General features: G+C 41.4%; 1 protein-coding gene and 1 long non-coding RNA gene across 2 annotated transcripts in view; one reads left to right on the plus strand and one right to left on the minus strand.

The window, feature by feature from the left end:
* The window catches only part of CA10 (carbonic anhydrase 10), a 147783-nt gene that overhangs the window by 29384 nt on the left and 91260 nt on the right, over nucleotides 1-27139 (plus strand). The window contains exon 3 of the mRNA XM_026046751.1: nucleotides 1269-1343. Within this exon, the coding sequence (XP_025902536.1) occupies nucleotides 1269-1343 (75 nt within the window). The remainder of the gene's footprint in view (nucleotides 1-1268; nucleotides 1344-27139) is intronic.
* Nucleotides 26099-26858, minus strand: LOC112953654. The gene is made up of 2 exons (XR_003250593.1): nucleotides 26816-26858; nucleotides 26099-26151 (listed from the first exon to the last, which is right to left on the minus strand). It is a non-coding gene; the product is annotated as an uncharacterized LOC112953654 (long non-coding RNA).

Below are 27139 nucleotides of genomic sequence, written 5' to 3' on the forward strand. Positions count from 1 at the left end.
GGTAATTGTGTCTTTTGCATATAATATCTAACCAGAAATGAAACTGCCATAGAAAGCTGCTAAATTCAGCACTTTTTGTAGCTGTGTTTATATTTATTTAAAAAAAAAGAAAAAGCAGCTATTAGACTAGTGCCACAGATTTAAAGTACTTCATAAAAAAATGATTTTTGAACTAAAGATACACTAGATACCTGAGATTTCTACAGCTGAGAGAGCTGCCTTAAGCATGGCAAAATATCAAGCATATTGAAAGCGAAGGTGGAAGATCCGTACAGGCTCTGCTCATCTAGACCCTCTTCTGGAAGCCAATTGTGAGTTTATCCTGCTGTGTAGCCAGGAAGCCTCTGAATGTTTTGTTTTCTATTAACAGATAGTTTACATTTGGATTTTCTTATTGGTAAACTGTGTCCCTGGCTTTTCTGCGCTTGGATTTTCAGTAATTCAGAGGAGTTTTGTAAGAACAGCTTCAGCAGGAGCAAACCTTCCCCAAAGCTCCAGAGTCTCCAGAAGAGACTCCACAACGCCCCTAGGCAGCCTGTGCCAGGGCCCTGGCACCCTCACAGGGAAGGGGTCACCCACGTGCGACACAAATGAGCCCCTGCTTTGCCAGCATGACTGGGGTGGGATAAGGAGCGGGTGCTACAGGACAGGCAGGGAAAATATCACAGAAATCCTCTCTCTGCCTGAGCAAAACAGCATAAAGTGACATTTTGTGAAGCTGCAGGCTGCACTATGGGGTTCTGTTGTGGAACCCAGGGGACACAGGATGAGAGGGAAAGCAGATACAGACCCAGCTACTGCCTATGGTTCCTTCTTCCCATTTTAAGAGAGAAATTATTGGAGAAGGATTATCCTTTCCCATGGGAAAGGAAGGGGAAAACTTGCTTCTCAATGCACCGAGCTAGGCTTAGATATAGACTACTGTACACAGACACACTCTTGTTCTCTGCATTTTTATCCCATATTGAATTTATGACTGGCACAGAAACCATCACTAGTGCTAGAGATCTTCATCTTTTACCTTATTTTATTAAATTTGGTGATAGGTTCTTTGGAAGGTAAATACAATTTGCTCTCTGAAAAATCAGAGACTTTACTTCAAGGTACGGACACTTTGCACAGTTCAATAAAATGAATAAATGCAACTTCGGAAGTTGAGAAATGGCTCCTGTAGAAATCATATGCTGTTACTTTAGTGCTTCCAAAATTCTTTCAATTGAATATTCCCTATGCATTGTCTTAATTTTTCTTTCATTATTTCTTTGCAGCTCAACAAAATTCACCAAAAATCCATGAGGGCTGGTGGGCTTATAAGGAAGTGGTCCAGGGAAGCTTTGTTCCAGGTAAGCACAAGTCCAACATCTTCGTTTGTATTAAATATTTTTTCATTGCATTTAGTATAGCTTAATCCATTGCAAAGATGGAAAGCACCTAAGTACTGAACAACACATTACCCAGTACGGTACAAGGGCTTTTTGGCAATATATCCTGCAAATGCCATGGTCACCTCCAGGAAAAGAGACTGCTCTCATGATATTCTTGTTTTCTCTCAGTGAAAAATAACCTCATGCTACTTCATAAATGCTTGTGTTCGGTGCATAGAATACGCGTTTTGACCTAGAATTGTCACCTGATCTTTTTGTGCTCCCATTCTGCAAATTCCCTCATTCCTGCCTTGAAACCGAGTGACTTTGTTAGGCCTTTCCCATTTCACTTGCCAAGCTGTTTCCACGAGGAAGGAGGTCAGGAATTTTTAGCATCCTCCACTGTCCATTCAGTAATAGCCCGAGACAGTCAGTGATGATTTTAAGCTCAGCAGGTTTTCAGTGCAATTGGGATGAACACACATTCATTTATTCTGCTGCTCTAGTAGTGCTCCGAGTTCTACCGTGAATGCACCGTGAAAACTGCTATTTGATCATTATTTCCTCAGTGCTCTAGAAAGTGCCACTTTGTGGCAGTGTAAGCTGTTCCTAAGAATCTGTAGGCTTGATCTATCGTCAGATTTTATCTCTGATGTGACAACAGCTACAATCTGACAGTCACAGAAATTATATCAAAAATGCTGATGATCTCGATAGCTATTCTAGTGCAAAAGAGATGAAATGTTTTAACCTAGAAGTTTCTGTCACTGACATTAATGTGAAAAACACATGTAAAAATGATCCCTGTGTGACAACATTCCCGGGCCTGACGCCAACTGTATGCAATACAGTATGCAACTGTATGTACAATAAAACAGCTCTTCAGATTTCCTTGAGACGGGCCAGGGCTGTCTTGAGACGCTTCAATTTGTTGTTCACGTTTAGCTCCTAACATTGATAGGGAGCAAAAGAAACCCTGAACATGGTAATAACCCATTTTCAAGAATAAGATTCTTGTATTGCCTGACTCAGCTGGATGCTCAGTAAATGGCAATTAAACAAATATTTATCTGACCTTCTAATGATTCCAGCTTAAAGCTAATGAGAAAAATAAATTTGATTACCATCAAACCAGTTCACATGAATATACTTGTTTATGTGGCCTAGCAATTCTGATGGTGTTCCACTCTTGCTACCTTGAGAAATTTGGTCTTGGGAATATGTTGAACATCCTTAGTAAACCAAGAGGGCAGTGAGCATGACTGAATCTTCCAAAAGAGAAGACCTTTCAGACCAGCATTGAGAGAAACATGCTTTTGCAGAGAACCCTGTGTTGCCCACACCAGACTGAACTAAGCTCATCAAGAAGAATTGGTCCAGGAGGGCAATTATGAGAAGCTCACAGAAGCAACAGCAAATTGAGGGCATTTTTCTTTCAGACTGTCGCATTTCTTTCAAATTCAACTTTACAGCCTTACAGTGAGTCCCAACAGAAAAGACCGATGATTTTATACAGAATAAACAACACATTTTCAGTAACGCCTAGACCAGAGAGTCTTTGAAACATTTCAAGGACATATTTTATAGTTATCATCTCAGCCTAACACACAACAAAAGACACAGTAGTGCACATTAAGCTTATCCATAGTGTTAGCTGCTGGATATCAGATCTCACATGAGCTACTAATTAACCCTGGAGAGGCGATAGCCACAAGGCATCTAAAAGAGCTGGAGCTGAAGGTTCTCACTGCCTTGCACTGAAGCAAACAGCTACAGGCCCCTGCTGTGATGTTACCTTTCTCCAGCTGCTCGTCCTGTCCCTGGGCTGGGAGGTTTCACTTCCAAAGATATTAGAAAGCCATTATTTGTCCAAGTCTCTGTCACTGCACTGCAAAACTACCATCTTGTCAGTTGACGTTAGTATGATCAACAGAAATACAGCTATTTAGCTGCTCAGTGTGGGTAACTACAGGCAGAGATAAAGCTAATTGTTGGTAATAATATAAAACACTCCAGCAAGAGTTGCCAGAGTTTAACTGTCACAGCCCTGGCTGTGTAAATTCCCTACATCAGAGCAAATTCAAGGTCTTCCTTGCAACCTCCAAGTTTCATTTCACGTGGTGTCTCTTCAGGTATTCAGGAGAATATCAGAGTGTGCCCAGGCTACAACACACTCTTTCCCTTCCCTACAATAATGGGGATAAAACAACTGTAGGTCCAGATACAGATTCAAATCCAACATGGCTCTCTACTGGTTACAAATCACCAGAGAGAAGCTACTCATCTCCCTGAGATTCTGCAATGAGAAACCTCCTCTTCAGTTATCTCACAACCTCTTTTACTACAAGGAAAAGTCTGCTAGAGATTAATGCTTCTCCTGCCTTTTCAGAGGATGATGTTGATGGGATTATGCCCTAGCAGAGAGCAGCTGGCAGAGCCACGCTGACCCAGGAGGAATCCACTGCAGCCTTTGTGAAGCGCTGCGGTTCTCTAAGGAGGAGGTGCATGAATTTGATAATGATTTACAGGGAAAAAGCAGCTTGAAGTAAGTGGCAGTAATGATCAGGCGTGTCAGAAGCTTATGTATAAAATCCCTGCTATCCCCATATGCTTCTGGCCCAGGCAGGCAGTTTAGGTACCCCCAGTTTCTTCTGTGTGGCCCTTAGGATTCTTTTTCATTACCAATTTCTTTATACGCAAGTCCAAAAATGACCCCTATGTTTGTCCACAAATGTCTGTCCACAGCCCAAAACTGGGAGACAAAGCTTTAGATCCAGATAAATCCCAACCTTTCTGAAAGGCTCACATCCTCCACTGTCCTCCAGCCACAGAAGGGTCTATTTCACACACCGAGACCAAAGCTCCCCAAAGCTGCCTGCAGAATACAAAGCACAAACCGACTGACTGCTCCTCCTGTACAGCTCCCTTCGCACTTAACGCCAGCAATTTTTCCTAGTCACATTTGGAGGCTTCAGGAGGCTGCAGCATTGCTCACCGTCTGCTGCATTTTGCCTGTCAGGGAAAACATGGTGCTGCCTGAGCCACAATAGTGTTTTCAACAGTCTGCACGCATTCTTCAGAATCATTCAGTGTGCTGCCAACTCCGAAGAATTAACCAGCCACATATAACTATTTATTGGAACAACAATGGCAGTTTTTCTTTCAGAAACCGATATATTGAACACTTCATTTCTGCAGGGCAGTAGAGTTTCTAGAAATCATTCACTTATTGATTGGAACTTACATGTAGTATGTGTAATATTGCAGCTTGAAAGGAGTAAATGCTTTGCATCACTTTTAATTTTTTCATGATTTCTTCCTTCAGTGATGTTGCTAAACCTGGCTGTTTGCAAATCATGTCATTAGTGAAGGAACTGGTATTTTTTCATGGGATTTAAGTACAATTATAAATGAAAAAAAAAAGCCTGTCTCATTTTTAAGCCAGTTATTGTTACAGGTCCTGTCGAACAGGTGAGTTGACTGCTTTTAGGCTGGAAGAAAAGCAGAAAAGGAAGCCCCCAATAGTTAGTCTTACTGGCAGTATGTCTGAATTAAATAAGTTCTCTAGATTAATGCTTCATAAGGTGGATTTTTCTGACAAAGCCTCCTGTTATGCAGATATTCACATTTTACTGGTTGATGAAATGCTCCTTGCAAGTCAGTGATGCTAGAAGTGAGCTGTGCTTCTTTATAACAAGTAAATTTAACCATCTTAATGTCTCTGAACTCCAGATCACACAGATTTCAAGAAATGTAAATATTTGCAGTTGTTTCATGTGCTAACCTGTTTTTTAATATAAATATGAATTTGCTTGCTTTCAAGAATTGATGGAGAAATAACATGAGATATTTTGTTTTGCTGAAAGCTTTCTCTTTCAATACCAAGTCACAGCAATGCTGGAAATATCAAAACTCATATAAATGCAAAGCTGCATACACGAGAAATGGAATTTAATTCATTTAAGAAATTGCTGCAGGTGGCTTCCGAGCAGAAGTGCCAAATTAATGACATTGTAGGGTATGCAGTAGGAGTGTGCTTGTTGTTTAATGTTCTTACCAAGTACAGGTGACAACACACAAGGTGCTTGGTCATCTGGCTGCAGTCCAGTGGTCTCTGGATGCCCAATAACTTCTAATAATTAAGCGAGATTAAGGATTAAGTAATTAGGCAGGCTTTTTCTTAAAAGTTTTTTAGCAGTCTTTCCCCAGATTTGCCAACCAAGTTGAATCCTGCACTTTCCTCATCATGCTACAGATGAAGCAGAACTGCAAAACAAGTTTTAAAGGCAGAAATCCATTTTGCTGATAGGACAGCCCAATTATTGCCATTTCTGCTGCTGCTTTTGTGGGCAGTAACTAGTCCTCAAAAAGAGATGCCAACAGAGGTGGCTGCATTAACTAGGAATATGCTGGGGTTTGTTTTAAGCTTCTGCAAAACTTTGCAATCTGTGCAGGGGATTTTCTTACAATTTGCTCCCCGTTTCTCACTAGCTTCAGGAGAGAGGCTTTCTGAGATGGCTTCAGCAGCTTTCCTGGTCCGGGATTAATAGCTATGTTCAGCCTCAGGCCAGGAAGAAAAATGGAAGCTACAGCTTTGCACGTGGGGTTTTGTACATGTTCAGAGATGTGAAGGGCGCTGGGCAAAGGGACGTTTTTAGAAAGTGGTGGGTGTAAAACCAGGAGATTGATGGATAAATGTGTGTTAGTCACATTATCTTGTTCAAACAGTGTTTTAAAAGTTGTAATAGATGACGTTAGGGGTAATCAGATTCCTTTCTATTTATGGCATGGGCACCTCTGAGGCTGCAGTGGTGGCGAGTTTAAGTTCATGCTTAATAGGCAGAACCTACTGTCCCCATATGCACTGTGCTTGATACTAACAGGTAACATGTTCCTTAATCAGAAAGAAATAACCCGCACTCTGCATCTACATAAATTGCAGAGACATTTCCTCCAAATCTATTTAGCACTGAAAAAGAGACTACAAAATTCAAAGGCAATGGAGAGGAGGCTGCAGAGGAGCTCAGGACGCTGCATGCAGGGTCCTCCAGGGCAGCCTGTCCGCAGGACCACCCTTTTACAGGAGCTTTTGTCACGTGCTGGAAGGCTACAGATCATCATCCTCAGCGTTTCCTTCTCCTCTGAACTCTCCTCTGGACAGACTCCTGACCAAGAGCCTATCTGTTGAGACTAAATACTACTGGATAGAAGCAATGACAGTCTTACACATGCCCTGTGGCTACAACCATTTTGCAAACGCATCTCTGGATACTGGTTTTCCATATCTTCCTCCGTACTCTTCACTCCAACAAAATAAATAAATACAGAAGGCACACTGAAGAACTTTGAAAATCTCAGATTTTAAACCTTGTTAAAGTTGTGCTTGGACCACATGGTCGTGAATCCCTCTTCCCCTCATAACCTGATCATCTTGGCTGTGTTTTTTTTCCCCTCTTCTTAAGTTATAGTGGGTATATGGAGAGGAAAAAATGCAAGTAACAGATGTACCCAGGACTACACTTTCTTACAGGACCAAATGATTCATGTTGTCTCCCTGCCTATTTCTAGCCCCAGCCAAGCCCTGCAAAGGTCAAGGCTCCCCTCAGTAACAAATAACTGCACCGGTAGCATGATGCATCTTGCTGTGTTACCAGCTGTCTGGTAGCTCTGCTGCTGAACGGGCAGGCTCTTCCTGCTGGGACATGAGCAAAATCCCCTTCCTCCTTCCCAAATGTGCTGATACAGAAGCTCTTGAGACCAGTAATCTAGATCCCTGTCAAGTATCATACCCTCGCACTTAGCTGTTAGGTCAGATGCCAATTTGGGAAGAGCAGTACTCCAAGTACTATTAGATAGATGAAGCTGAAATGCCTCCTTGCCACTTTTCTCAAGTGGTTACACTTAGAGATAACTCCCAGTGTCACTAGGACGGGTTTTGAGAAAGAACAGTTGAGTTGCACTGACTCTTTGAGGCTGCTGTAGTTTGTAGGGCTACCCACTCCGCACGGCTTTGTGGTCATCAGTCAGGGACCCCGGGGGGCGTTTGCACCTGGGGACTGCAGTGACTTCACGGGGGTTTCTCCTCACTCTTACATAGGTTGTGAACCCAGCTATTAACCTAGCACGCAGTTGTCAACTCTTACCTCCCACTGGTGCAAATTACTGTCATTGGGATAGAATTTGCCAAGCCATATAGAGGAAGTTATGATCACTGCAGCTACACACAACTACAATTACTTTAAAAAAAAAAAAAAAAAAAAAAATAAGATCACCCCTCTACTTCAGTTATTTGTTGTCAGTGAAACATTTGCTGTTCCTTACAATGAAATTCCCTATCAAACCCACCTGCTTAATGGAGGAATAGATCAAAAAGGAAAGGAAATCAGGTTGTTGCCTCTTACCTGAAGGTAGGAAAGTTATACAGTATGCAAGTATTTTCCTCATAGACAACTATGATTTAAATTAGAAATATGGAATGAACATTGTTAGAATACTTTTTCTGTAGCGTGCAAGAGCTTTAGTTGTGGAAGCACGTATCTGTGTGTGCAGGATGGCTTCAGATTCTTCAGTTACGGGACTGCTAGTGACTTAATAGCCCAAAACCACTCATTTGTATGCAGGGAAAATCTCCTCCTCTTGTAAGGCCTCTCTAAAAAAGTCAGTTGGGAATTGACCAGGCCCTGAACATTCAGGAGCCAAACCCACACTCCTCACTTGCCACGTTCGCCTGCCCGAGAATAAGCAGAATGATTATTTGAAGGAACTTTACTGTTGTTACATTAAAATACAGCTACTGTATAACATCATCCCACAGCATATTTCTGGGCACATGCTGGTTGTGGTCGCAGAGATTTACTATCTCACACAGAAAAGCTCACCATAAAATACAGTCACCTACTTAATGCATTTCTGACTACCTGCTGACCCTGCTCCGAGCCGTAAATCGCATTACGGGCAACCGCTCCTGCCAAACAGGGAAGCTTCCTGAATGCTATTGATTGCTTTTTTCCACTAGTGAAAATATCACTTAAAAATGTCACTTTTTCCTTCCTGAACAGAATGAGGTTTTATGTTTGGACACTTTTTCATTTTGTCTCTATAAAATGTACAAAAATGCATTAGCATTTCCAAACCAAGCAGTCACCAACTTTGGAGTATGGACATAAACCCTGGAAAGAGCGGGGAAACCAGGTTCAAGCAGTGGCACAAAATATCCACGTTCCTCATGCTGACACCAGAGCAGGTTCTTCTATCAGCAGATGCTGAGAGACATGTCCTCTCTCCCCGCACATTCAAGGATACTGTCTGGCTACCCCACACGGAAGGAACACGAGCCCACGGAACAAGCCTCCTTCCTAGTTTGCAAGGGCACCCATTCGGATTAGGAGTGCCTCTCAAATTCAGGGGCTACTTTATTTTTACCTTGAATGTATGCAAGTAAGTCTGGTTGGAGCAGTTGGTACAAAATGCAATTTCCACAGGTTTTTAAAAATCCTGGACTATTGCTCTCATCAAGAAAAGGTCCCAGGGAAACCAGTGGGATGGATTTGCAACAAAGGCATCAAAAGGTGACTCCTAAAAAAATAATCAGAATTTATAAGATTGTTTTTTTTCTGATAGTTTTATATAAAGCATCTCTCTCCAACTTCTCTGAGTGAAATTACATAGTTACACAGCTGTGTGGTAGAGCTCACGTCACTTCTACAGTATTTATGCTGCTGTTGCATTAATAACATGCTCTTTCTGGGTATCACATGTTATTAGTGTATCTTTTGTTTCTCCTGGGGAAGAGGGGTGAATGGAAGGAATAAAGCTATTCCTATCTCAAATCCACTCACAGGGCATGGGAAGAATATGATTTTCTATTCTGAGGAAGGAACTGCTCTTTGAACCATCAGATGCAGTTAGAGCCATATCAGGGGCCAGCTGCCCTTGCATAACTTGCCAATAGGAAGGACTGTAAAATCCCCGCTTTATTCTCAGTTTTGAACAGCAAGATTGTGATGACTTGGAGAATATGGCACACAAAAGCAGGAACAGTGGACACTGTAGTAAAGCTTCCTGAACCTGTATTTTTAGATTTAACTACCCATCTATGGGGTTGTATCTGTTCAGTACCGCCTATCAGACCATTTCTTAGGAGACCGCTCTGATTCCATTTAGTTTTTCCTGTGCAGATGTTGGGCATCTTCAAATAGCTCTTGTTCCTACTTTTAAATTAGGCTTTCTTAAAATAAAGAGGAAATAAATGCCTGAAGTTTAATAGGATATGGCTGCAACACTTATATTGCATGCCCTCATCAGGTTCTATTATCCAGATACTGACATCTTTAGAATTACCCTGTATTTTAATGTATATTTTAAAGTGGTTAACAGGAGCATAAATTACAGTAATAGAGAAACTAGTCTCTCAAGATTTTATTGCTCATTGTAATTTAACTTTTATGGGCGCATTGCTTTGAGGCAGGACCTGAGGCTTCCTAATTCTAGAGACTAGTGGTAAGAAGCTGGTGCCTCTCTCCAGAGCTTGCTGAATTCCACAGAAATCCTTCCACCGACTTGAAGGCATCCGGCCCAGGGCCACAGTCCCATCCTTACTTGACTGCTTGGATACAGTTTCCCAGTTTAGACTACTGGCCAGTACAAATTCATTTTTTAGATAGACTACTGAATAGATGTGTTGAGATGGTAAGTGGCATTTTTGCATGAAGATGCACAAATAATTTTGTTTTTTTTCTTTTTTAATGTTTACTTGCACAAACTTGTACATTCACCTATGGAAATTCATGCCAACTCTCGAGGTGTGAGCTAGGGGAAACGATGCATATTTCCCATGGGATCAAACAGCCCTCTCAGATATTACCAACTTTTGTGCCTGGCTTAGAAATCATAAGTGAAATATTATAGTTGTAATCAAAGTTAGCTGGCTAAAAATAAATACTTTCACTTCTCAGAGTATAAACAAATACTTTTACTTCCTCAGACTTCTCAGAGCAAGATGACAGTGACACAGATGAGAGGAATGTTTTTTTAAATTGATAATGAATGAGGAAGAAAAGATCACTAGACTCAGGGAAGATGGCAGTACACTTTTATTTTTAAAGGTTATTCTCTCTGGGATTTTGTGGTAGACAAAATTCCCAGGGAATAACGTTAAAACAAAATAGTGCTGTAATTCATATGATACAAATAGCCAAGTTCTCATGATCTTTTCTCTCTTGTTTTTTACCTAAGTGGTGTTGCACAATGTTTCTGTACAGGCAGAACTAACAGGGACAAGGAGAAAAGGAAGAATAGGATAGTTTGCCTAGAGGAACATCATATGCACCCAATGCAAAAGATAGAAAGGAAAGGAGGAGGATTACCCATTTTCACTCTGATTTCGCATCGCTTGTTAGCACACACTTAGCCCAAACATATAATGCAGCCCTTTCCTGCTGCTGTATCTAAAGTTAGGAACGTGCTTGTAGGAGGGCCAACAACCCACAAAAAAAGCCCAAGTGCCATGATTGCTAGGTCCATGAGCAACAGTTTTACCCAAAATTGGATTTTGCTTTGACTGAAATAAATGGAAATTGTATTTAGTGAAAACAGTAAGGGCAGAATTTTTTAACTTCCATAAAACTGGCAGCTAAATCCAAGAGCATATGTCCAATTTACTGTGTGGGCAAGGCATTTCTACAGTTCTCTAAAAATAAGCTGTTGTGTATATTTTCCGAAGGTGGGAGTGACCTTCTGGAGATACTTGAGCTTTTAGGAATCATCTTCAAGAGGAAATGAATCACCTACTGAGTTCACCGTGTTCTGTAGGTATTTCTCTTTCTAAATTTAGTGTCTGTGGGACGAAGTCTCTTCTCACAATTTTTTACTTTAGAAACACCCTATTTCAAAGGGTGTTGGGAACTAGGGCTTTGGGTTCGGTAATTGCATTTGCATTCAAACACAGTCAAAACAATTAAACAAGATACAAAAATAAAATTGATCAGTAAAAATGACGGCTCCAATTTGTAAGTGCACATTATGTATAAAAAGCTAAGACTGGTATGTACCTTCCAAACTAATCTCCCTTTTCCAGCTGATTATAAATACTTAAAATAAAAAATCTTCTTGGAAAAACATCTAAGCAAATATATGTTCTGAACTAATATTTTAACTTAGGAGTGTCCTGTGCAGTCAAGGTACCGAGTGCTACTGCTGCCCATTGCACACCGTGACAGGGAGATTCAGGACTAGAAGTACTTGAGGGCTGCTAAAGTGCTTGAGGTTGCTCTGATGGATGCCTGCATATACTTCACATCATTATAATTAAATTCTCAGTAGTGCTTTGGTACTGCCATAGCCTTATCACAAAAGATATTACTGTTTTTAATGTCTAATTTGTTGCCTTTTTGCTGTTGACACTAATGCTTAGACACAACATAGATGCGTCCCACCCCTCTAAGAATCACGTGTGGAAGAGGGCAAATCATTAGATATCTCCAAGCATCATCTTTGGCTCGGCACAAGGATTCCTGACAGGCAAGCTCTAGAAAAGACTGGAGAAAAGTCACCAGACACTTAGAAAGGAACTCTGATACTACTGTCACTAAATCTGACTGTCCCTGCCACGTCCCTAACAACACCAGTCAAACCAGCAAGCCCAAGCCACACTACAAGACCTGCAAGACGGAGACTCCTTGGAAAGAAAACCTGCTTTTCATCAAGCTTTCAGAGAGAAGAACTGAGTGGGCCTTGTTGGGGATATATGCTATGATTTAATGGGCAAGCTTCCCAGAGATTGTTTGATGGAACAGAGAAGCCTCATGGCAGCACGCCAGCTGGAACCTCAACAGCACTTCATGATCTTTGGAACCCATAAGAAACAAGCAAAGCTTCCTCCCCAGATGGCTATCTGCCTCCTCCTCATCCGCTCCTCAGTCTGCGACTCCACAATCCATATTTGCATGGGCAGTGCAAAATTCCACTCGAGTCCTTTATGGACATGCACTCTCCCAGCCTCTCCTGGTAAGCGTTTCCTCCACACTTGCAAGGACTTAACAGACCACTCTTGGTGTTGAAGGTCCACACACCTAAGCAACACATATTGCCTTTTTCATGACAAAACTAGGGCATCATCTCCTGTGTCTACAGGGTGCCTTGCTTTCCCATGAACTTCTACCACAGTAAAGGAAATAAACTACATGTACTTGTCAATGACTCAGATGTCTTCTGGCTCTAGCTTTTGTACATTTTCCTTTGGTTCTTGTTTTGGGTTTCTTGAATCCCTCTTTCAAAACATAGTAAGAACTGATGGTTTGGGAGAGAGACCTCTTATCTGTTAAATGTGGTATTTTAAAAATACTGTTCCTCAGCTTTGAAATATCAAATAAATGAAAAATGAAGTAATATGGAAGTGAAAAACACTGCAGGTCTTTGTTTTGAGTTCAAGTCTATCCTTGATTTGTCTGCTATTCAAAAATATTTTCCCTATTCTTTCACAGTTGTGCAGTGTTATTGTATAGTTCCTTTCACTGAAAACCTTCTACATTTGGCCAGAAATAGGATCATCACCAGAAGGCTTCCTCTAGGAACATTTCTAGTCTGACTTTGAAAGGGTTGTGCATCTTCTGCTTTGAAAATAATGTTTTTGTCAGACCTTCGATATTACATATTTTAGAATCGCTTATAATTGTTCGTTACTATGGAAGCTTGCGACTTCCCTCACTTTGTACATTACATTCCCTACTTTCTAATATGTGTTTGTACCAAATTTCACAGTGAACATAATTTCAGCGTCTTGCCAATTCACAGCATCTCTTTGCAAAGGATGAAAGAGAACACAGATCTGGCCATTTGACAAGCAAACCTGGGAGCAGCTCCTGTCTTGAGAGCGTTGAGGCTTTTTTCTTCTTGGTGCTTTTAAACCTCTGCCACTTTCCTAATTAGCTTTTGCCGTGTTGTCTTTGAACAGCTAAATAACTGAGATCTCTTTCAGGTGTCTTGTCTTTGAGATTAATTGTCAACATCTGCCACCTGGTGAAGACGGTAATTCTTGTAGTTACGGCATTCAGCAGAGCTCCTGAGAGGTGCTAGTTGGTTTGCTGAGAGCCTGTTTTACAATTTCGGTGCGACCTCTGCTTCTGTTTCTGGATCACACTGCAGTGCTTCATTTCTTTTTCTTATCAACAGCATGTCCTGCGTTTATATGCAAGACTTCAAAAAGCAAAGTAGTAAAAATCAGCAAAATAGTAGAAGAAAAATTATTTCTTAAGGTTATATTTCATTCATAAGATGGCACCTAAATGTAGGCTTTTATGGATGTTGTAGAATCATTTTCTGTTGTTACTGGAGGAAAAAAAAAAGGCAGTTCATAATCCACTAAAGCCTTCCTATAAGGGAAGGAAAGTTTTCCACTATTCCATAGGCACTGAGAAAAAAATAGTTCTTTCAAGTGAAAGTAGAATACAAGAGAAACAGCCAGTGATACATAAGCAAACCAAGCAGATGGTTAAAAAAAATCAAAATGGATGGCTGAGAAAAGGTCCCTCTGACATTCACTATTAGAGACAACAGTGGCTCTTAATAAAGCAGAGTTAATTCTATAGCAAGGAGTGAAATATTATTTAATCAGCAGTTCTTCATACATAATTCAATTAACTGCCTTCACTCATCAGTATTAACAAGAGCTGGAGCTTGGATTAATGTGCTTGAGCTTCATAACGACACTCCCAGTCTACTTAAATGCTGCCAGAAGTTAATAAAATGCTGCCAATCAAATTACAGTATCCGAGCCCTGCGCATCAATGTGCTGATATTACAGATCATCCCCTGCTCCCATCATTGTTTGCTAATTCACTGGTTGTGCTGATCTCTGCACTAGGCAGTTTTTAAGTACAGTGGTAGAACAAGCTAAATTTCTTACAACTTTCTTGATTATGTCTGTAGAATCAACCAAGTCTCTGAGTACAGACTGTAAATGGTGTATCCATGTACCTCATTTTTAAAATATTAACTTTAATTGGATGCACAGGCTGCCACAAAGGGCTATTTGTTCATCAAAAAAATGGGGCTGCTAAATTAATGTTTGCTTTTGTTATAAAGAACAATTCTAAGGTGCTTTTCTGGGCATAGCAAGGATCTCACTCTTGGTTACAATGGACTTAACTCTCCAACTGCACCACTTGCTGCTGCTGATACTCCTCATAGTTCCCTCCTTTCAGGAAGGGGGACTGGACAATGACAGTCCCCAGAACATTTTGCAGCTCCCTCCCTGCCACAGAGGACTTCAGATTCTCAGATGCTGAGAGGCTCTTGGCACTTGGGGAATGTCACCTTTGGTGTAACCTGCTGCCAGCCTCATCCAGGAAACCTGCAGAACTGCATGTGCTCAGCACAACGCATAAGAACAGGAGACAACAACCAGAATTCTGCCCAAACTGAGAAACTGGATTTACTAAGTAAGGAGGACCTATAGTAATAGGTCACCAGATAGGGCTATCTACCCATTTGGCAATTCATCCCAAAACACTGGCTGGTCAAGGTCAAGTTAGATGCATTTTTAAATACAGAGAAAATAGCAAAGACTGAAACCCTCACTTCGGAAACGCCAGCACAACTCCATTAGTTCCAGTAGAGTGTCACCAGTTTAGAGCCTTTTTCATAATACTAAGGTCTGCTTCTTTGCTATGCTTTTAATATGAGTTTCAATATCCGAAATGGAATGCTATGTTGACAGCAGGAATTTCCTGATCCCCATCCTATTTGGCATCTAGATCAGGGTTTCAGCAAATACCTTCAGGTGGGAGATGTAGCATAAACAAAGAGGTAGGTCCATTTTCAAAACCAAAAATCATTATTATGAATGAAATCATCATTGAGATTTTTCTCCAGAGTGGTTTTGTTTGCTGATATTAGAGCTAGCAGCAAATAGTGCACTACTGAATTATAAATGACCTGGATATACTTGGCTTAAAAACTAGAGACCAAGTAGCTTTGCAATTCATTATAGCAAGACAGAAAACACAGCTTGGAATGAGGGGAAACTACTTCGGCAGGAAACTCCTTTCAAGAGGAAAGATGGAGAAGTGAGAATAATGGGGTTAATTGCAAACCACCCTGCAGGTGGCTTCATAATTATTGAGAAAAAAAAAGAAAAGGAAGAAAAAAAAGTATAGAACCTCCTGCCAACATTAACTAGTGAAGCCAGACTCTGTACTCAATGACACTGTTGGCCACAGCTCCTAAGCCAGCTGTAAATTCACAGGTCTCAAGGCTAAAAGATGCTGCTGGATAATGGGTATGGATTTTCTGTATATCATGACTCCGTGCCATCCAGCTACCACCTGCACTGAACCTAATAATTTGTCCGAATAAAGCAGTACTCCATAAACTTTACTGCTGAGCAAACACCATCCTGTCGGCAACATCATAGTTTGCTCTGCCTTTCAGCTCATCAAAAGATGACTCAATTACCATTTTAAAATTTATGCTGCCTGTGAAGTGAGGGGCTATAGAATTAGCAGTCAGCTTGAATGTTTTGAAAAGAGTATCTAATGTGAAGAAGTGACAGGTTTGCATGCAAGTGTTGAAGGATACACTGCAAGCCAATTTTTAGTGTTAATTTTAGTTAGTGTTACATATAAATAATGGGCAGGTGACAAATGACAATTTCTTGCAACGTTTCAGATGGAGTGATCATTTTGGGAAGGAGAAAACCACGTGGAAAAGGCCTGCACTGTTTATGCAGTTGCCCAGAGATTCAAAATGGAGCAAAACTTGGTTTGGGTTCCCACTTTGCACCACAGTTTCCTTTCCCTCTGAAAAGGTCAAGGCCAAAGGTAAAAAAAAATCATTAGGAACACATCTGTGAATGTCAAAGCATTTTGCCTTAAGACCTGTGACAGATATTTAGAACTAAGGGACTTTTTCTTTATAGCCAAATTTCAGAGAAGCCACCTTAATTTTGTATCTAGTTTAACGATGAGCCTCAGACTGAAGTGTTAGTATCTTTATGGTGGAAGGAGCGAAAAGCAGCTTATATAATTTCACATTTGAAACCTATCGTGCCCAGTGCCACCTGTTCCTATACAGCCAGAACAGTTACTGCCAAATTCAGCTTCTGTGAAATTTCTTCCCTAATGCACAATTCAAGACCATTTCTTTGTAATTTAGAGACACTGCTGGACAGGTGGTAAAGTGAACGAGGTAAAGGAAAGTCCAAAGAAAAACAGCAGAAGTAAAATGAAGAATTTTAAGCCTCTTTCTGACAGGTTTGGGGATTTCAGGTAACTTAATGAAGCCTCATTTATCACAAAATAGCTGGCGAGTTGGGCAGATGAAGGAGTTGAATGAATTCATGAATTTCCACACTTCCATCTCAAGACTTTTTTGCCTAGTAATAGTGTTATTGTTAACCACATAGCAACCTGTCCGATCTGCTCAGCGCTGCTTAAAGAAACTCATGTTCAAAGACCCTTTTAAGAAGGTTTAGATAAGACAGCCTGGAGCTCAGAATGAGGATTAGAATATGAGAGCAGAGATAAAGATCTATCTGCAATTATCTGTCTAATCAATGTAAGGCACCAAAGCTGCCTTGTAGATGGTGCACTACAAGTAAATTGAATTAGTCTTTAGAATATAAAACCAGACCTAAATATAGACTATCCTGCGAATCTTGAAGCCCTTTTTTTTTGTTTACAGACCAGAAAGTTGCAAGAATCATCCTAGCCTTGCTGCAATATCCAAGCAGGCTTTCTGGATTCTTGAGGCCACAGATTTATCACCAGGCTGTTCTTACATGAACATTCCTGACATTTGGGGCAGCCGATCCAAGGAATAGCTTTTTCTCCTCCACTATAAAAGGCCTGACTTTACCAGAAAGTTCCTGTAACTAAGCATGGTTTATACATCAGCAACGCGCAAAGGAGCCACCTCTGGAACACATAATGGATGGTTCCCACCAGGATGCTTGAGTCCATCAAAATTTATGTTTTTTATTGTTTGTTTGTTTTTTTTTTCCTCAAATATACTGTTAACACCTGTTTTAAACATGAGCTTAATGCAGTTTCAGCCTAAGGAGAATAACAGCTGCCTCTGCAGTAATATGTTTGTTTTGACTGCCAAAAATGATGTTCATCTGCTTAATGAGTTACAGTGCGATTTACAGCTTTGCAAGTTTTAGCAAAGAATTACCTCAATAGAAAAAAAAATCTAGAAACTTTGGTGATAAACAGGCAGGTTAGTGATGGCTGCTCTGGACCTCTACTTCAGGCAGGCCCTCTGAACTGCTTTATCCAGAAGAGATTTCCTAAGAACTCAGCTTGATTTATATTGCATCACAAAACCCTTCCACCACTGATATCATCATGATAGCATCAGGAAACTTAAGACGGGATAAGAGTAGAAATTTCCTGGAGGTGACATTTTATAGAGATTCTCCATCCTGCAAATTAGTGGTTTTTTTTTTTTTTTTTTAAATAAAGAGAAACAGAAAGGACAAGCTCGGTTGTGTGAACAAAAATAGAGATCTTTGCTCAGCCCTCCGCAAATATCCTCTCGCTTAAAAGGTTGTGTCCACTCTCATTTTCTGCCCTACATGGCAAAAAGAGCCTCTGCATGAAACATACCAAGAAGTACAAATGAAAAGGGGAATTTCAAGGACTGTAAAAGACAGTAAGCATGAATTTGGAATTAGATGTGGATAATTTATTTAGTATCTTTTGGCATGTGATGTGCATTCAAAGTCTCCTTAGTTTAGGGAAGCACTTAACTGCAAACACTAATTGTAATGGAATTAAATAGCTTTGCTAGAAGGGATAGGAGCTTGAGACCTGTGGCTTTCCTGAAGCTGAGTACTGAGGACTGCTTGGATGAAGAACTGATCCCAATCTGAAAGATGCCTGAGAGAAGAGACAGCTTCAGATAATGTAAAATAGGATGGTCTTCCAAAACCCCACAGGACATCCTCTTTGATTAATCACTATTAAAACTGTTTTCTGTATTTTTTTTTTTTAAAGCTACTCCTCCTGCCTCGTTAGGAAATAGTCAGCATTCCAATTGTTCCATTTTGATGCTGTTACAGTTTTCCAGCTTAAGAAATGTTGCCACCGAAGCAGAAATGAGGTATCAAAAGAGCAATTATTTCCCAAAGTCACAACCATGGCGAATCACGGCAATTACGAGAACACCGGGCACCATTTGATCACTGAAATATCCCACTTGTTTAAACAAAGAGGCAGCAAAAGCTGTTACTTCACATCCTAACACTGAAGAGCAAATCACTGGACCAAGTCCCAGGGACACAGAGTGGCCGTTCTTTTAAGGAATTGGCCACAGTTTATGCTACAGAAAAATCAATTAATACTCCTCTTGTACGTTAGGTAGGAGACTCTGCTGGTCATTCCAAGGCTCTGCTGGTTTCCTTCAGCAGCAGATTTATCAGCTTTGAGGTGACACCAATAGCACAGAGCAGCAGCAAAGCACCCCCAGCAGCACCAGTGCCACCACTCGTGCCACCTGCCCAGCTCCGGCACCAGCCTGTCCCTGAGACAAAAGATTTGGGGTAGCGTGTTCAGACTTTAGGGAGACAATTTTGCTAATGCCAGCCATAAAATGATAAAATTGCCGGGCATCTGAAATACACATGGCTTATTACAAAGAAATTAATTGTTGTTTGAATTCGTTTTCAAAATTATAGTAAAAATCAGGTAGGGGAAGTTAAAGTTTTGCTAGTTCCAAAGACTTGCGCATTCTAATCAAGTAGTTCTTTCCCCCTAAAGCTACTTTCTTCATGAACTGAGGTGATTTGATCAATTTTATGTTTATGCAAAGGGTTATTTTTTCATTAGCTGAATTTAACTTCCCACCCAGTGGAGCTGGACACAGACTATAACAAGTTCAATTCCTTCTAATGAAGGATTTCTATTCATCCTTGTCAAAGAAAAGGAAGTGCAAGAACAAAAACTATTAAGTGCTTAGAGACCAAAATCCTCCCGCTTATCAAAAGATATCCATCCACAATTCCTGTTGTAAAGGCCCAAGGAAGTTTTCCCAAGCAGTTTTTCTGGGATGGGTTCTGGTAACTTGGAGTTTTCTGTCACATCTCCAGGGTTAATAAGTTTATGCTTGTATTTCTAGACCTAGTAGCCAGTCTGGGACACAGAGGTCAAATTAAACTTGTTTTTGGTTATTATGAGGCTACAGCTTATGTCCTAGACAATGTTTTGTTAAATTACCTAGTTATTTGGTAATTGTATTTGTAAGAAATTTGAGGATGATTTAGGAGCTTGAGTCTAGCAGAACCTATTTCTTTAAACATTACTCATGTTTGCAGCCTTTTCCTCATGCATGACCATAAGCTTTTTGAACTCCATTTGGATGTAATAATTTAATTCTTTTCTTCCTAATCCTCTCTTAAGAAAGGTGTGATTTTATTCTTATGCTGCTAGAAAGGCCATCAAATCCTGTATCCACAGGCTGGAATAATTCAGAAAATAAGATGTATTCGGTTCTGTTTGAAGGTCACAAGTAATAAAGCCTCCAAGGCACTATCTGCCGGTGAATCTTTGCTGCCAAAAAGGCAACATACATTATCTTTTACACGTCTCCCCTGGAAGCAATTGCTGCTTACTCCATCTGAGCTGTTACATTCTCTGGCAGAGAGGAATAGGCTGCTGGGCTGCTCTGGAGCTGCGGGGCCCCCCGCTCGCCCCGTGCCAAGCGCTGCAGCAGATTACGGTGCCTCGGAGAGATCTCCCGTGCGCTGCATCCCTGAGCAGCCTCTGCTCCGCCTGGCTGGGGAGCACGGGGGCAGCCAGGAGGCTCTTCCAGGCGGAGCCGTTACCTCGTGGATGAGACGATGGCTCACACTGCTTTTGTCACCAAAATAATATTTGCTACTGGCATTTTTCACATGCTGAAAACAGTCATTACAAGCCATGGAAAGGATGTGCCCTGTGGTTACTGCCTTGCTGGCTTGTGCCAACCATCAGCACTGGTGAGATGAGCGGCAAATTCTGTGGTGTTGGGTGAGTGACACTGGCGCAAGAAGCATCCACAGCCCCAGGTGAAGCTTAGGAAGCCTTCTGCAAAGGCGACCGCAGCACCGAGCAGCTCCTCAGTGCCACCCTGCCCACTGGCCAGCTGGGATTTGTAAGAGCTGCTGCAAGGAGAGTCCTCTGCCCAGCATCACCCACTGCACAGTGTGGACATCCCCAGCCCTATTAGTGCTACCGTTGCCTCCCTGGCCTTGGTGCCAGGCACCCTGCAGCTCCACCCAAGCCCAGGCCATCCTGGGGGAAGTTCCCACTGCTCCCTGCCAGCATCCATCCCTGCCGACACATTGTGAACAAACGCTGGGTTACCATTCAGTTGCTAGATTGTGTGATTGCCAGAAGCTTCTAGAGGCATTTGGGGAAGCTGCATACAGGCAGCAGAAGCCACCCTGCAGAACACACAGGCAGCCAGCCACATGCATGAAATGTGGCCATGGAAGCAGCAACCAGAGCTGCCTCTAACAGAAGTATCAGACACCAGAGGGTAACTGCAGCCGGGGCAACAGGGAACCAGTCAGCCAGAGTAGAGAGCAAGTGACAGAGCAGCCTGCTGTGGCACCTACCAAGAGGCCAACGATTCCTTCCTATCCCCAAGCGCTTTGTATTAAGGTCTATGCTTGAAAGGGATGGCTGGCACCACCACATTGGGCTGACATCAGCATGACCCAGGCTGTTTTTTTGGCCCATGAATAAGTGGATCGTCAGCCTGAGGAGCACTGACATTTCCAAGAGATGCTTCAGTTATCACCAAGTTTTGGTCAGCTCACTCCCTGGTCAGTGAGAACCCTTCGAACAGGGCCAGAGAAATCAAGTCACGCCAGAAACCTGAAACGTCACCGCAGGTGCCGAGGCTGAACACTGCGCACTCTGTGTGTGGCAGTGGAGCCGGGATGCTCCCGCGCTGCTCCTGCCACCAGTGGGAAGAGTTCTCGGGAGGCACAAACATCACCTGGCTCCCAGGACCTGAACCTGCACCCCACTGGTGACACAGGCACATACTGACCCTGGGCAACCAACAGTCAGCTCTCACCTTCCTACCTGACAGTTACATTATTTCACTTTTTTTTAAACAACCTGGTTACTGTGAAGCACTGGGATATCCAAGCTCCAGAAAGAGCACTTTTGGTACTGTAAATATGCTGTGTTGTGTAGCATTTTATGTTCGTTCCCTCACTTATATTTTTCAGCAAAAGGATCAATAATATCCCAAAGACATTAAAATAAAGCTGAATCCGCAGAAGAAAGCTCAAGTTATCTGCTAGATAAGCAGTCTTTCCCGTTTCCTTAAAGCAACAGAAGTTTCAAATTACTGAACTTTCTCATTCTTTACATTTGTTCACTCTTTCTGCACATTCCTCCCAAGTCTTCTATAAAACCCTGATCTCGCCTTGCCTCAGTACAGCCACTCATTTAATAGTAACAGCCAAAGTCTCAAGATACCAATTTTACAGACTGCACAACACAGAAACAAAAACAGAGAAAAGATGAAATGTGAAGAGAACAGGTTATTTTTAAATGTCACAGAGCTCAAATCCTAACTTCTTAAGTTTGCAAACTGCTCTTCACTGGCAGCTACATTTTTTTGCATTGCAGCTTTTCCCCTTCCAGTCTCTATTCAAAGCCAGGCCAAACTCTCCTTCCCTTCTGCCTCTCAAGCAAAGACTCCCAGCTGTGTTTGCCAGGCTGCTCCCTAAGGAAGGGGCTCATCCCTGGGGGGGAATCGCGGGCTGAGAGACTGACCGACCTTCATGAGAGGTTCCAGCACAGCAGGATCTCGCTGCGGGTGGTTCCCTGGACCAGCAGCCCTTCCAAGGCTGCCTGAGCCCATAAAGGAGGCACTGGTCCTAGCAAGACAAATGCTCCAAGTCCACTCCACCTCTCTGTTTCTCCTAAACCTGGAACCAAATGACTTCCCTCAGCAGCGTCACTTCCATTCTGGGACATAATTATGCTGATTCTTGCAACAGAAAGACAGCTTTCCCCAAGATTACAGATCATTGGAGTAATAAAGATGCATTAAAGCTTTCAAACCAGTAGTAACAGCCATAGAAACATTTTCCAGTTTTGGGTCTGGATAGACCTCTGCCTATACTCTCCCCATTTATCTATACCACCCTACTCCTGCCATAACAGTACAAAAAGAAATACATGAGCAAAAGCCTCTGTAAGTACCATATAAGCTGCTGACCTAAATTTGAGGGAAACAACGGTAGACTGTATGGGTTAGTATATGTGTTAACTGACTACAGTGTGGTAGAGAATCTATTTAAAATACTGTTATATAACTGGTCTTTACCCTATAATTAATATATAAAGGAATATTTAGTTTGTTGTAAAAGTCTGTTTTAATCAGTGTTATAAAATAAATGGCAGTGTTTCCTGCACTGGTATCCCAAGTGGGTAGAAGAAAAATAAACACAAGCTTTGCAAGGTTAAAGGCCACTAATTGCAATTGCCACATTTTTTTTTTCCCCCTCAGGTAATATTCTTAAAGAAATTGTTTAAATTATAGCTGCTAACTTCTGCATAATTAAAGGATAAACTGAAGAGTATTGCAGGGTGTTTGCATTAAAGGTACTGCAGAAAATACATTTTTTAAAGGTGTATTTCAGGATTTGAACTCCTCCTTTCCCCATTTCCCCTTTTTTGCTTTGCTTTCTTTCCTTTAGCCAGTACAGCTGAACTTTCCCTGTCTCTAAGAATCCTCCATGCAAGGGACTCTGATGCTTGAGCAGACCACTGTCCCAGGCAGTATAGGACATAATGCAGTTACAGTTCTGCACTACCTTCCCTTTTTGATATGTTGCAAGATTTGCTGGCCCCCAAAAAAATGTTTAATATTCTATCATCTTTTGAATGGTAATTCATATCACTTTCTTTTTCTTGGGAATATATTTCAGCTATCAACTTCTCACTTGTTAAGAGGAAAACAGAATATTCTAAGTTCACACATCTGGAGCCACTGTGATCCTGCCTAATATTCCCGCAATCTGAAGATTTCTGTGACCAATTACTTACACGAATGCCATTCTCTACCCTGCCATTTCCCTGGCATGCCTGATTTATCTCTGCAAGCCTTTATGACTTTACATTTGGCTTTTATGTAGAAGCAGAGCAGGTCATGTGGTTATCCAGAGGCATTAGTATGGTAATTTTCTTCAAGTTGAGTAGGTGGAAATAATTAATGGACTGCTTTATTGATGTACATAGATAGCTGCTTCTCTCTGTGGTTTAAATTCCCAGCTTCAATAAAGTAGCTTGAGATTTTATCCGAGAGACCAGTAATTACACAGGGCAAGAATAATTGCTGCACAAATACAATCTGATTGTGTTTTATGCTGCTGCCCAGACTGATGTCAGAGCTTAAATACATAAACAAGGATCTGCTGTATGAATAAGCTGCCTTTTATTTCAGCTCATGAGCTTGACCAACACAACTTCAATGCAAGTTGTGAAAATCTGTGCTCTTGAAAGCTGAGCAAACTTCAGAGGAAGCTAACAGTCTCAGAAACAACTTCACTCTCGTCCAGCCCTCTCTCACTTAGCATTTAGTCTTCTTTTATGCCTTCCTTACCTACAGTCACCCTGTCTGCCTTCCTCTGCATCTTTTCTGAAGTATCTTCACCAAGATAAAACCACCACAGCTATAACAGAAATCAGGACAAATGGCTAGTTGGCCTTTTTCTTTACCCCACCCCAATAATTTCTAGCCTTTTCTTTCTCTGACCTCTGTTGAACATAGTTCTCAGCAGGAAAGGTGGGAAATCAGTTCTATCCAGCGAGTTCTGGATCTCTTTCCACAGCTGATAGTTATTGAAGTCCACAGTCACATAGGTATAATTTGAGCCTACACTTCACTGCACATTTTTCAATACCAAATTTCATTTGCTGCTTTATTGCCATGAGATCTTTCTGCAACTCTGCAATTAGTTTTTAGCATGATTACCCTGACAAGTTGTCACCTGTGCGCTTCAGCACTTTGTTTTGAACACTCTTTCCTGGATGATGATCAATGGGAATACAAAGCTCCTAGAATAGATCCCCATGGGATTCTGCTGCTTGTCTTGCCTCCAGTGTGCAGTCAGGCCAGGCATTTCTCACCCTTTACTTGGCCTTCTCACCTGACTCAGGAGACCTATGCTCATCTATCAGCATTTTTGGGAGATCCCAGAACACTCATCAGTCAGCTCACCTTTAATTCACATGCTTGGTGATTTTTTTTCCAAAGAAATTGAGTATTTTTGAAGTATAACTTCTCTTTGAAAATATGTGTTAACCCTTTCCCCTTGATTTCATATTTATTCAAGTGTCTACTAATTCCTATTATACTTCCAGAAAAATGTCTGTACTTGTACAGATTTGTGACTTATTCCCTGGAGCACTCTTTAAGGCTCTTTAAGAATCAGATCACACTCCAATCTCTCAGATTGATACAGATTCCAAGTGATGATTTTAGCAATTCAAGTTACTGTAGCATTCATCGAAGAATTGTGACTCAGCCTGATGATTTTTTGTTTTACCAGTTTCTACCAAAAGGCTGTTTTCTGATGCTTGAGTTTAAGATGGTTCCTCAGACTCACTCCCCATAAAGAACCTCTTGTGCAAGACCCTCTCTCAACACCCTTGTAAAGTTTTAGGGTTGGACCAGATGATCTCTAGGTGTCCCTCCCAACCTTAATCTCAGAATCACAGAATGGTTAAGAACTGATTTAGCTTCGCTGCTACAACATTGTCTCTTATGTGCTCCTTTCGCAACTTGATCAACCGGCTGCCTCTGTGGATACTGCTCTTTTATGCATTTGAAAAAACAAGGACATTGGACAGGCAAAAACTTCTCACTTTGTGGGTAATATTTGTGATAAACCAGCTCTTGAGCAATATGTTTACAGGGATATACAGACAAAACAGAGATGATGCGATCAATCTACAGACACTTTGGCAGAATGTTCAGGGCCTAGAGAAGCTGTTATATGAGATTGCAAGCCACAGCATAGGCTGCATGCAAACTGGAAGAGTAGCTCCTGTACAGCACCACCTAAAATACCTGAAAGGTCCTCACAAATATACTGAATATTTCTGTTCACAGCTGACTAGATTTCTATGGAAATACAGTGCACGTGGTTGTGGGGGAGAAAATACTATTTCCTTAATGATTTTACTCCTGATAGAACTTTGTCTTTCAGTGAGTCAGAAATAGCAGAATAATGAATACTTTCCTATTTCTCCTAGATTTGACTATTGCTTTCTTCAGAAGAACCAGCTAACCTGATATTTGTGTTGGAGACTTTTTGTTTTCTACTTGAACTTCCTTAGATTTTTTAATTACATTTTTTAATACTTTTCTATTACTTTGAGCATCTAGGCAGCAACACTAATTTCCTTAATTACAGATAATCAGACATTAATATTGCATAATATCCCATAATATCCCCATCCACTAATTAACTTAGGTGTGCAGTCTTGGGTGAGTCTTCCATAATTAACCTTCAGCTGGAGCAGAAGCAGAAACTTTCTGAGCACAGGGGCAAGTTGGCCATTGCCCCCCTTTCTTTTTGTCCAGTCGTACACAACAAAGCCAGCACCAAGCATGTACTAGAAAGATTCTCAGGAGGGAATCCAAGCATTTATAAAGAAAGAGACTGCAACAGACTCACGTTTCAGGGTGACAGGGCTGCCCTTTACGGTGCAGCATCGCAGTGCAGAGCTCCACGTGTCTGACTTCCCGGCCACGGGCTGCTGGGGGGACCTGTGTCACCCTGGCAAAGGCAAGAGGAACATCATGAAACATCAATTCACAGCAGCTGTTTTCCACTGCACCTCTTCTGGGGCAATCCCAGTTACATCATAAACTCTTTGTAATACAAAGCTGAAGGAGGTTGACTGCCATTTGTTCCCATTTTACTGCACTTACCACATCTAGTTTATTTTTTTAAACTAAGCTTGCTCAACAATTCTGTAAGTTTGTACCAATATCTACAATATTTGGGCCCAAGAAATTTTCAGTAGAGCCACTTGGACTCCTTCAGGGCTGTTTTCAGGGCTCACATGCTTAAACATCATCTGGAAATGCACAGGCAGAGAATCAGACCAAGAAAAACATTTTAGCTGAAAGAGGAAAAAAAAAAAAAGATTTTCAGTTGTTATATAAGAAGTAACATCTGTGCATTATAGCTAGTGAACTACTGGAATAGGCAGATGCTCAACATTTGCAAAACATTTTCCATCAATGCTCTGTAGATACTTGTGCTGGAGTTTGCTGTGCAAGCAGCAGTCTGAAGAAACTTAAAGATAATCTTTTACTTTTGTAGAAAAGCTTATACACCAAGCTGGCATTAACCCAATCCAAATTTTACATCTAAGCATACCTAAATTTGAGGAGAAGAACTGAGCTGTTCAATAAGGTGATAGGAAAGCACTCACCAAGATACGGCATTTTCCTAAACGCTACTCAGGAGGTATTTTTCCTCCAAAGAACATTCCCAATGAGCTGAGTCTACTACAAATGTGGTGGTCACCTCAAAGCAACAACATATACACTTTCCACAAGAGAAGCCAGACTTCAGAGGAAAGCACCTACACCACAATACCCTGCATACAACATAGGCACTAGCCTCCACAGGGCTTCTTATAGGCTCCTGATGGGTTCTTTTCAACTCCACCCTCTAGGCAAAACACCTGTGTTTGTGCCCTATGAGCTCAGCCTCATGCTCTTTCCTCCACTCTAGGTTTGTAACCTTTATCACA

The sequence above is a fragment of the Nothoprocta perdicaria genome, unplaced genomic scaffold, assembly GCF_003342845.1.
Source record: "Nothoprocta perdicaria isolate Ctin4 unplaced genomic scaffold, notPer1 scaffold_46, whole genome shotgun sequence".
Classification (NCBI taxonomy): Eukaryota; Metazoa; Chordata; class Aves; order Tinamiformes; family Tinamidae; genus Nothoprocta; species Nothoprocta perdicaria.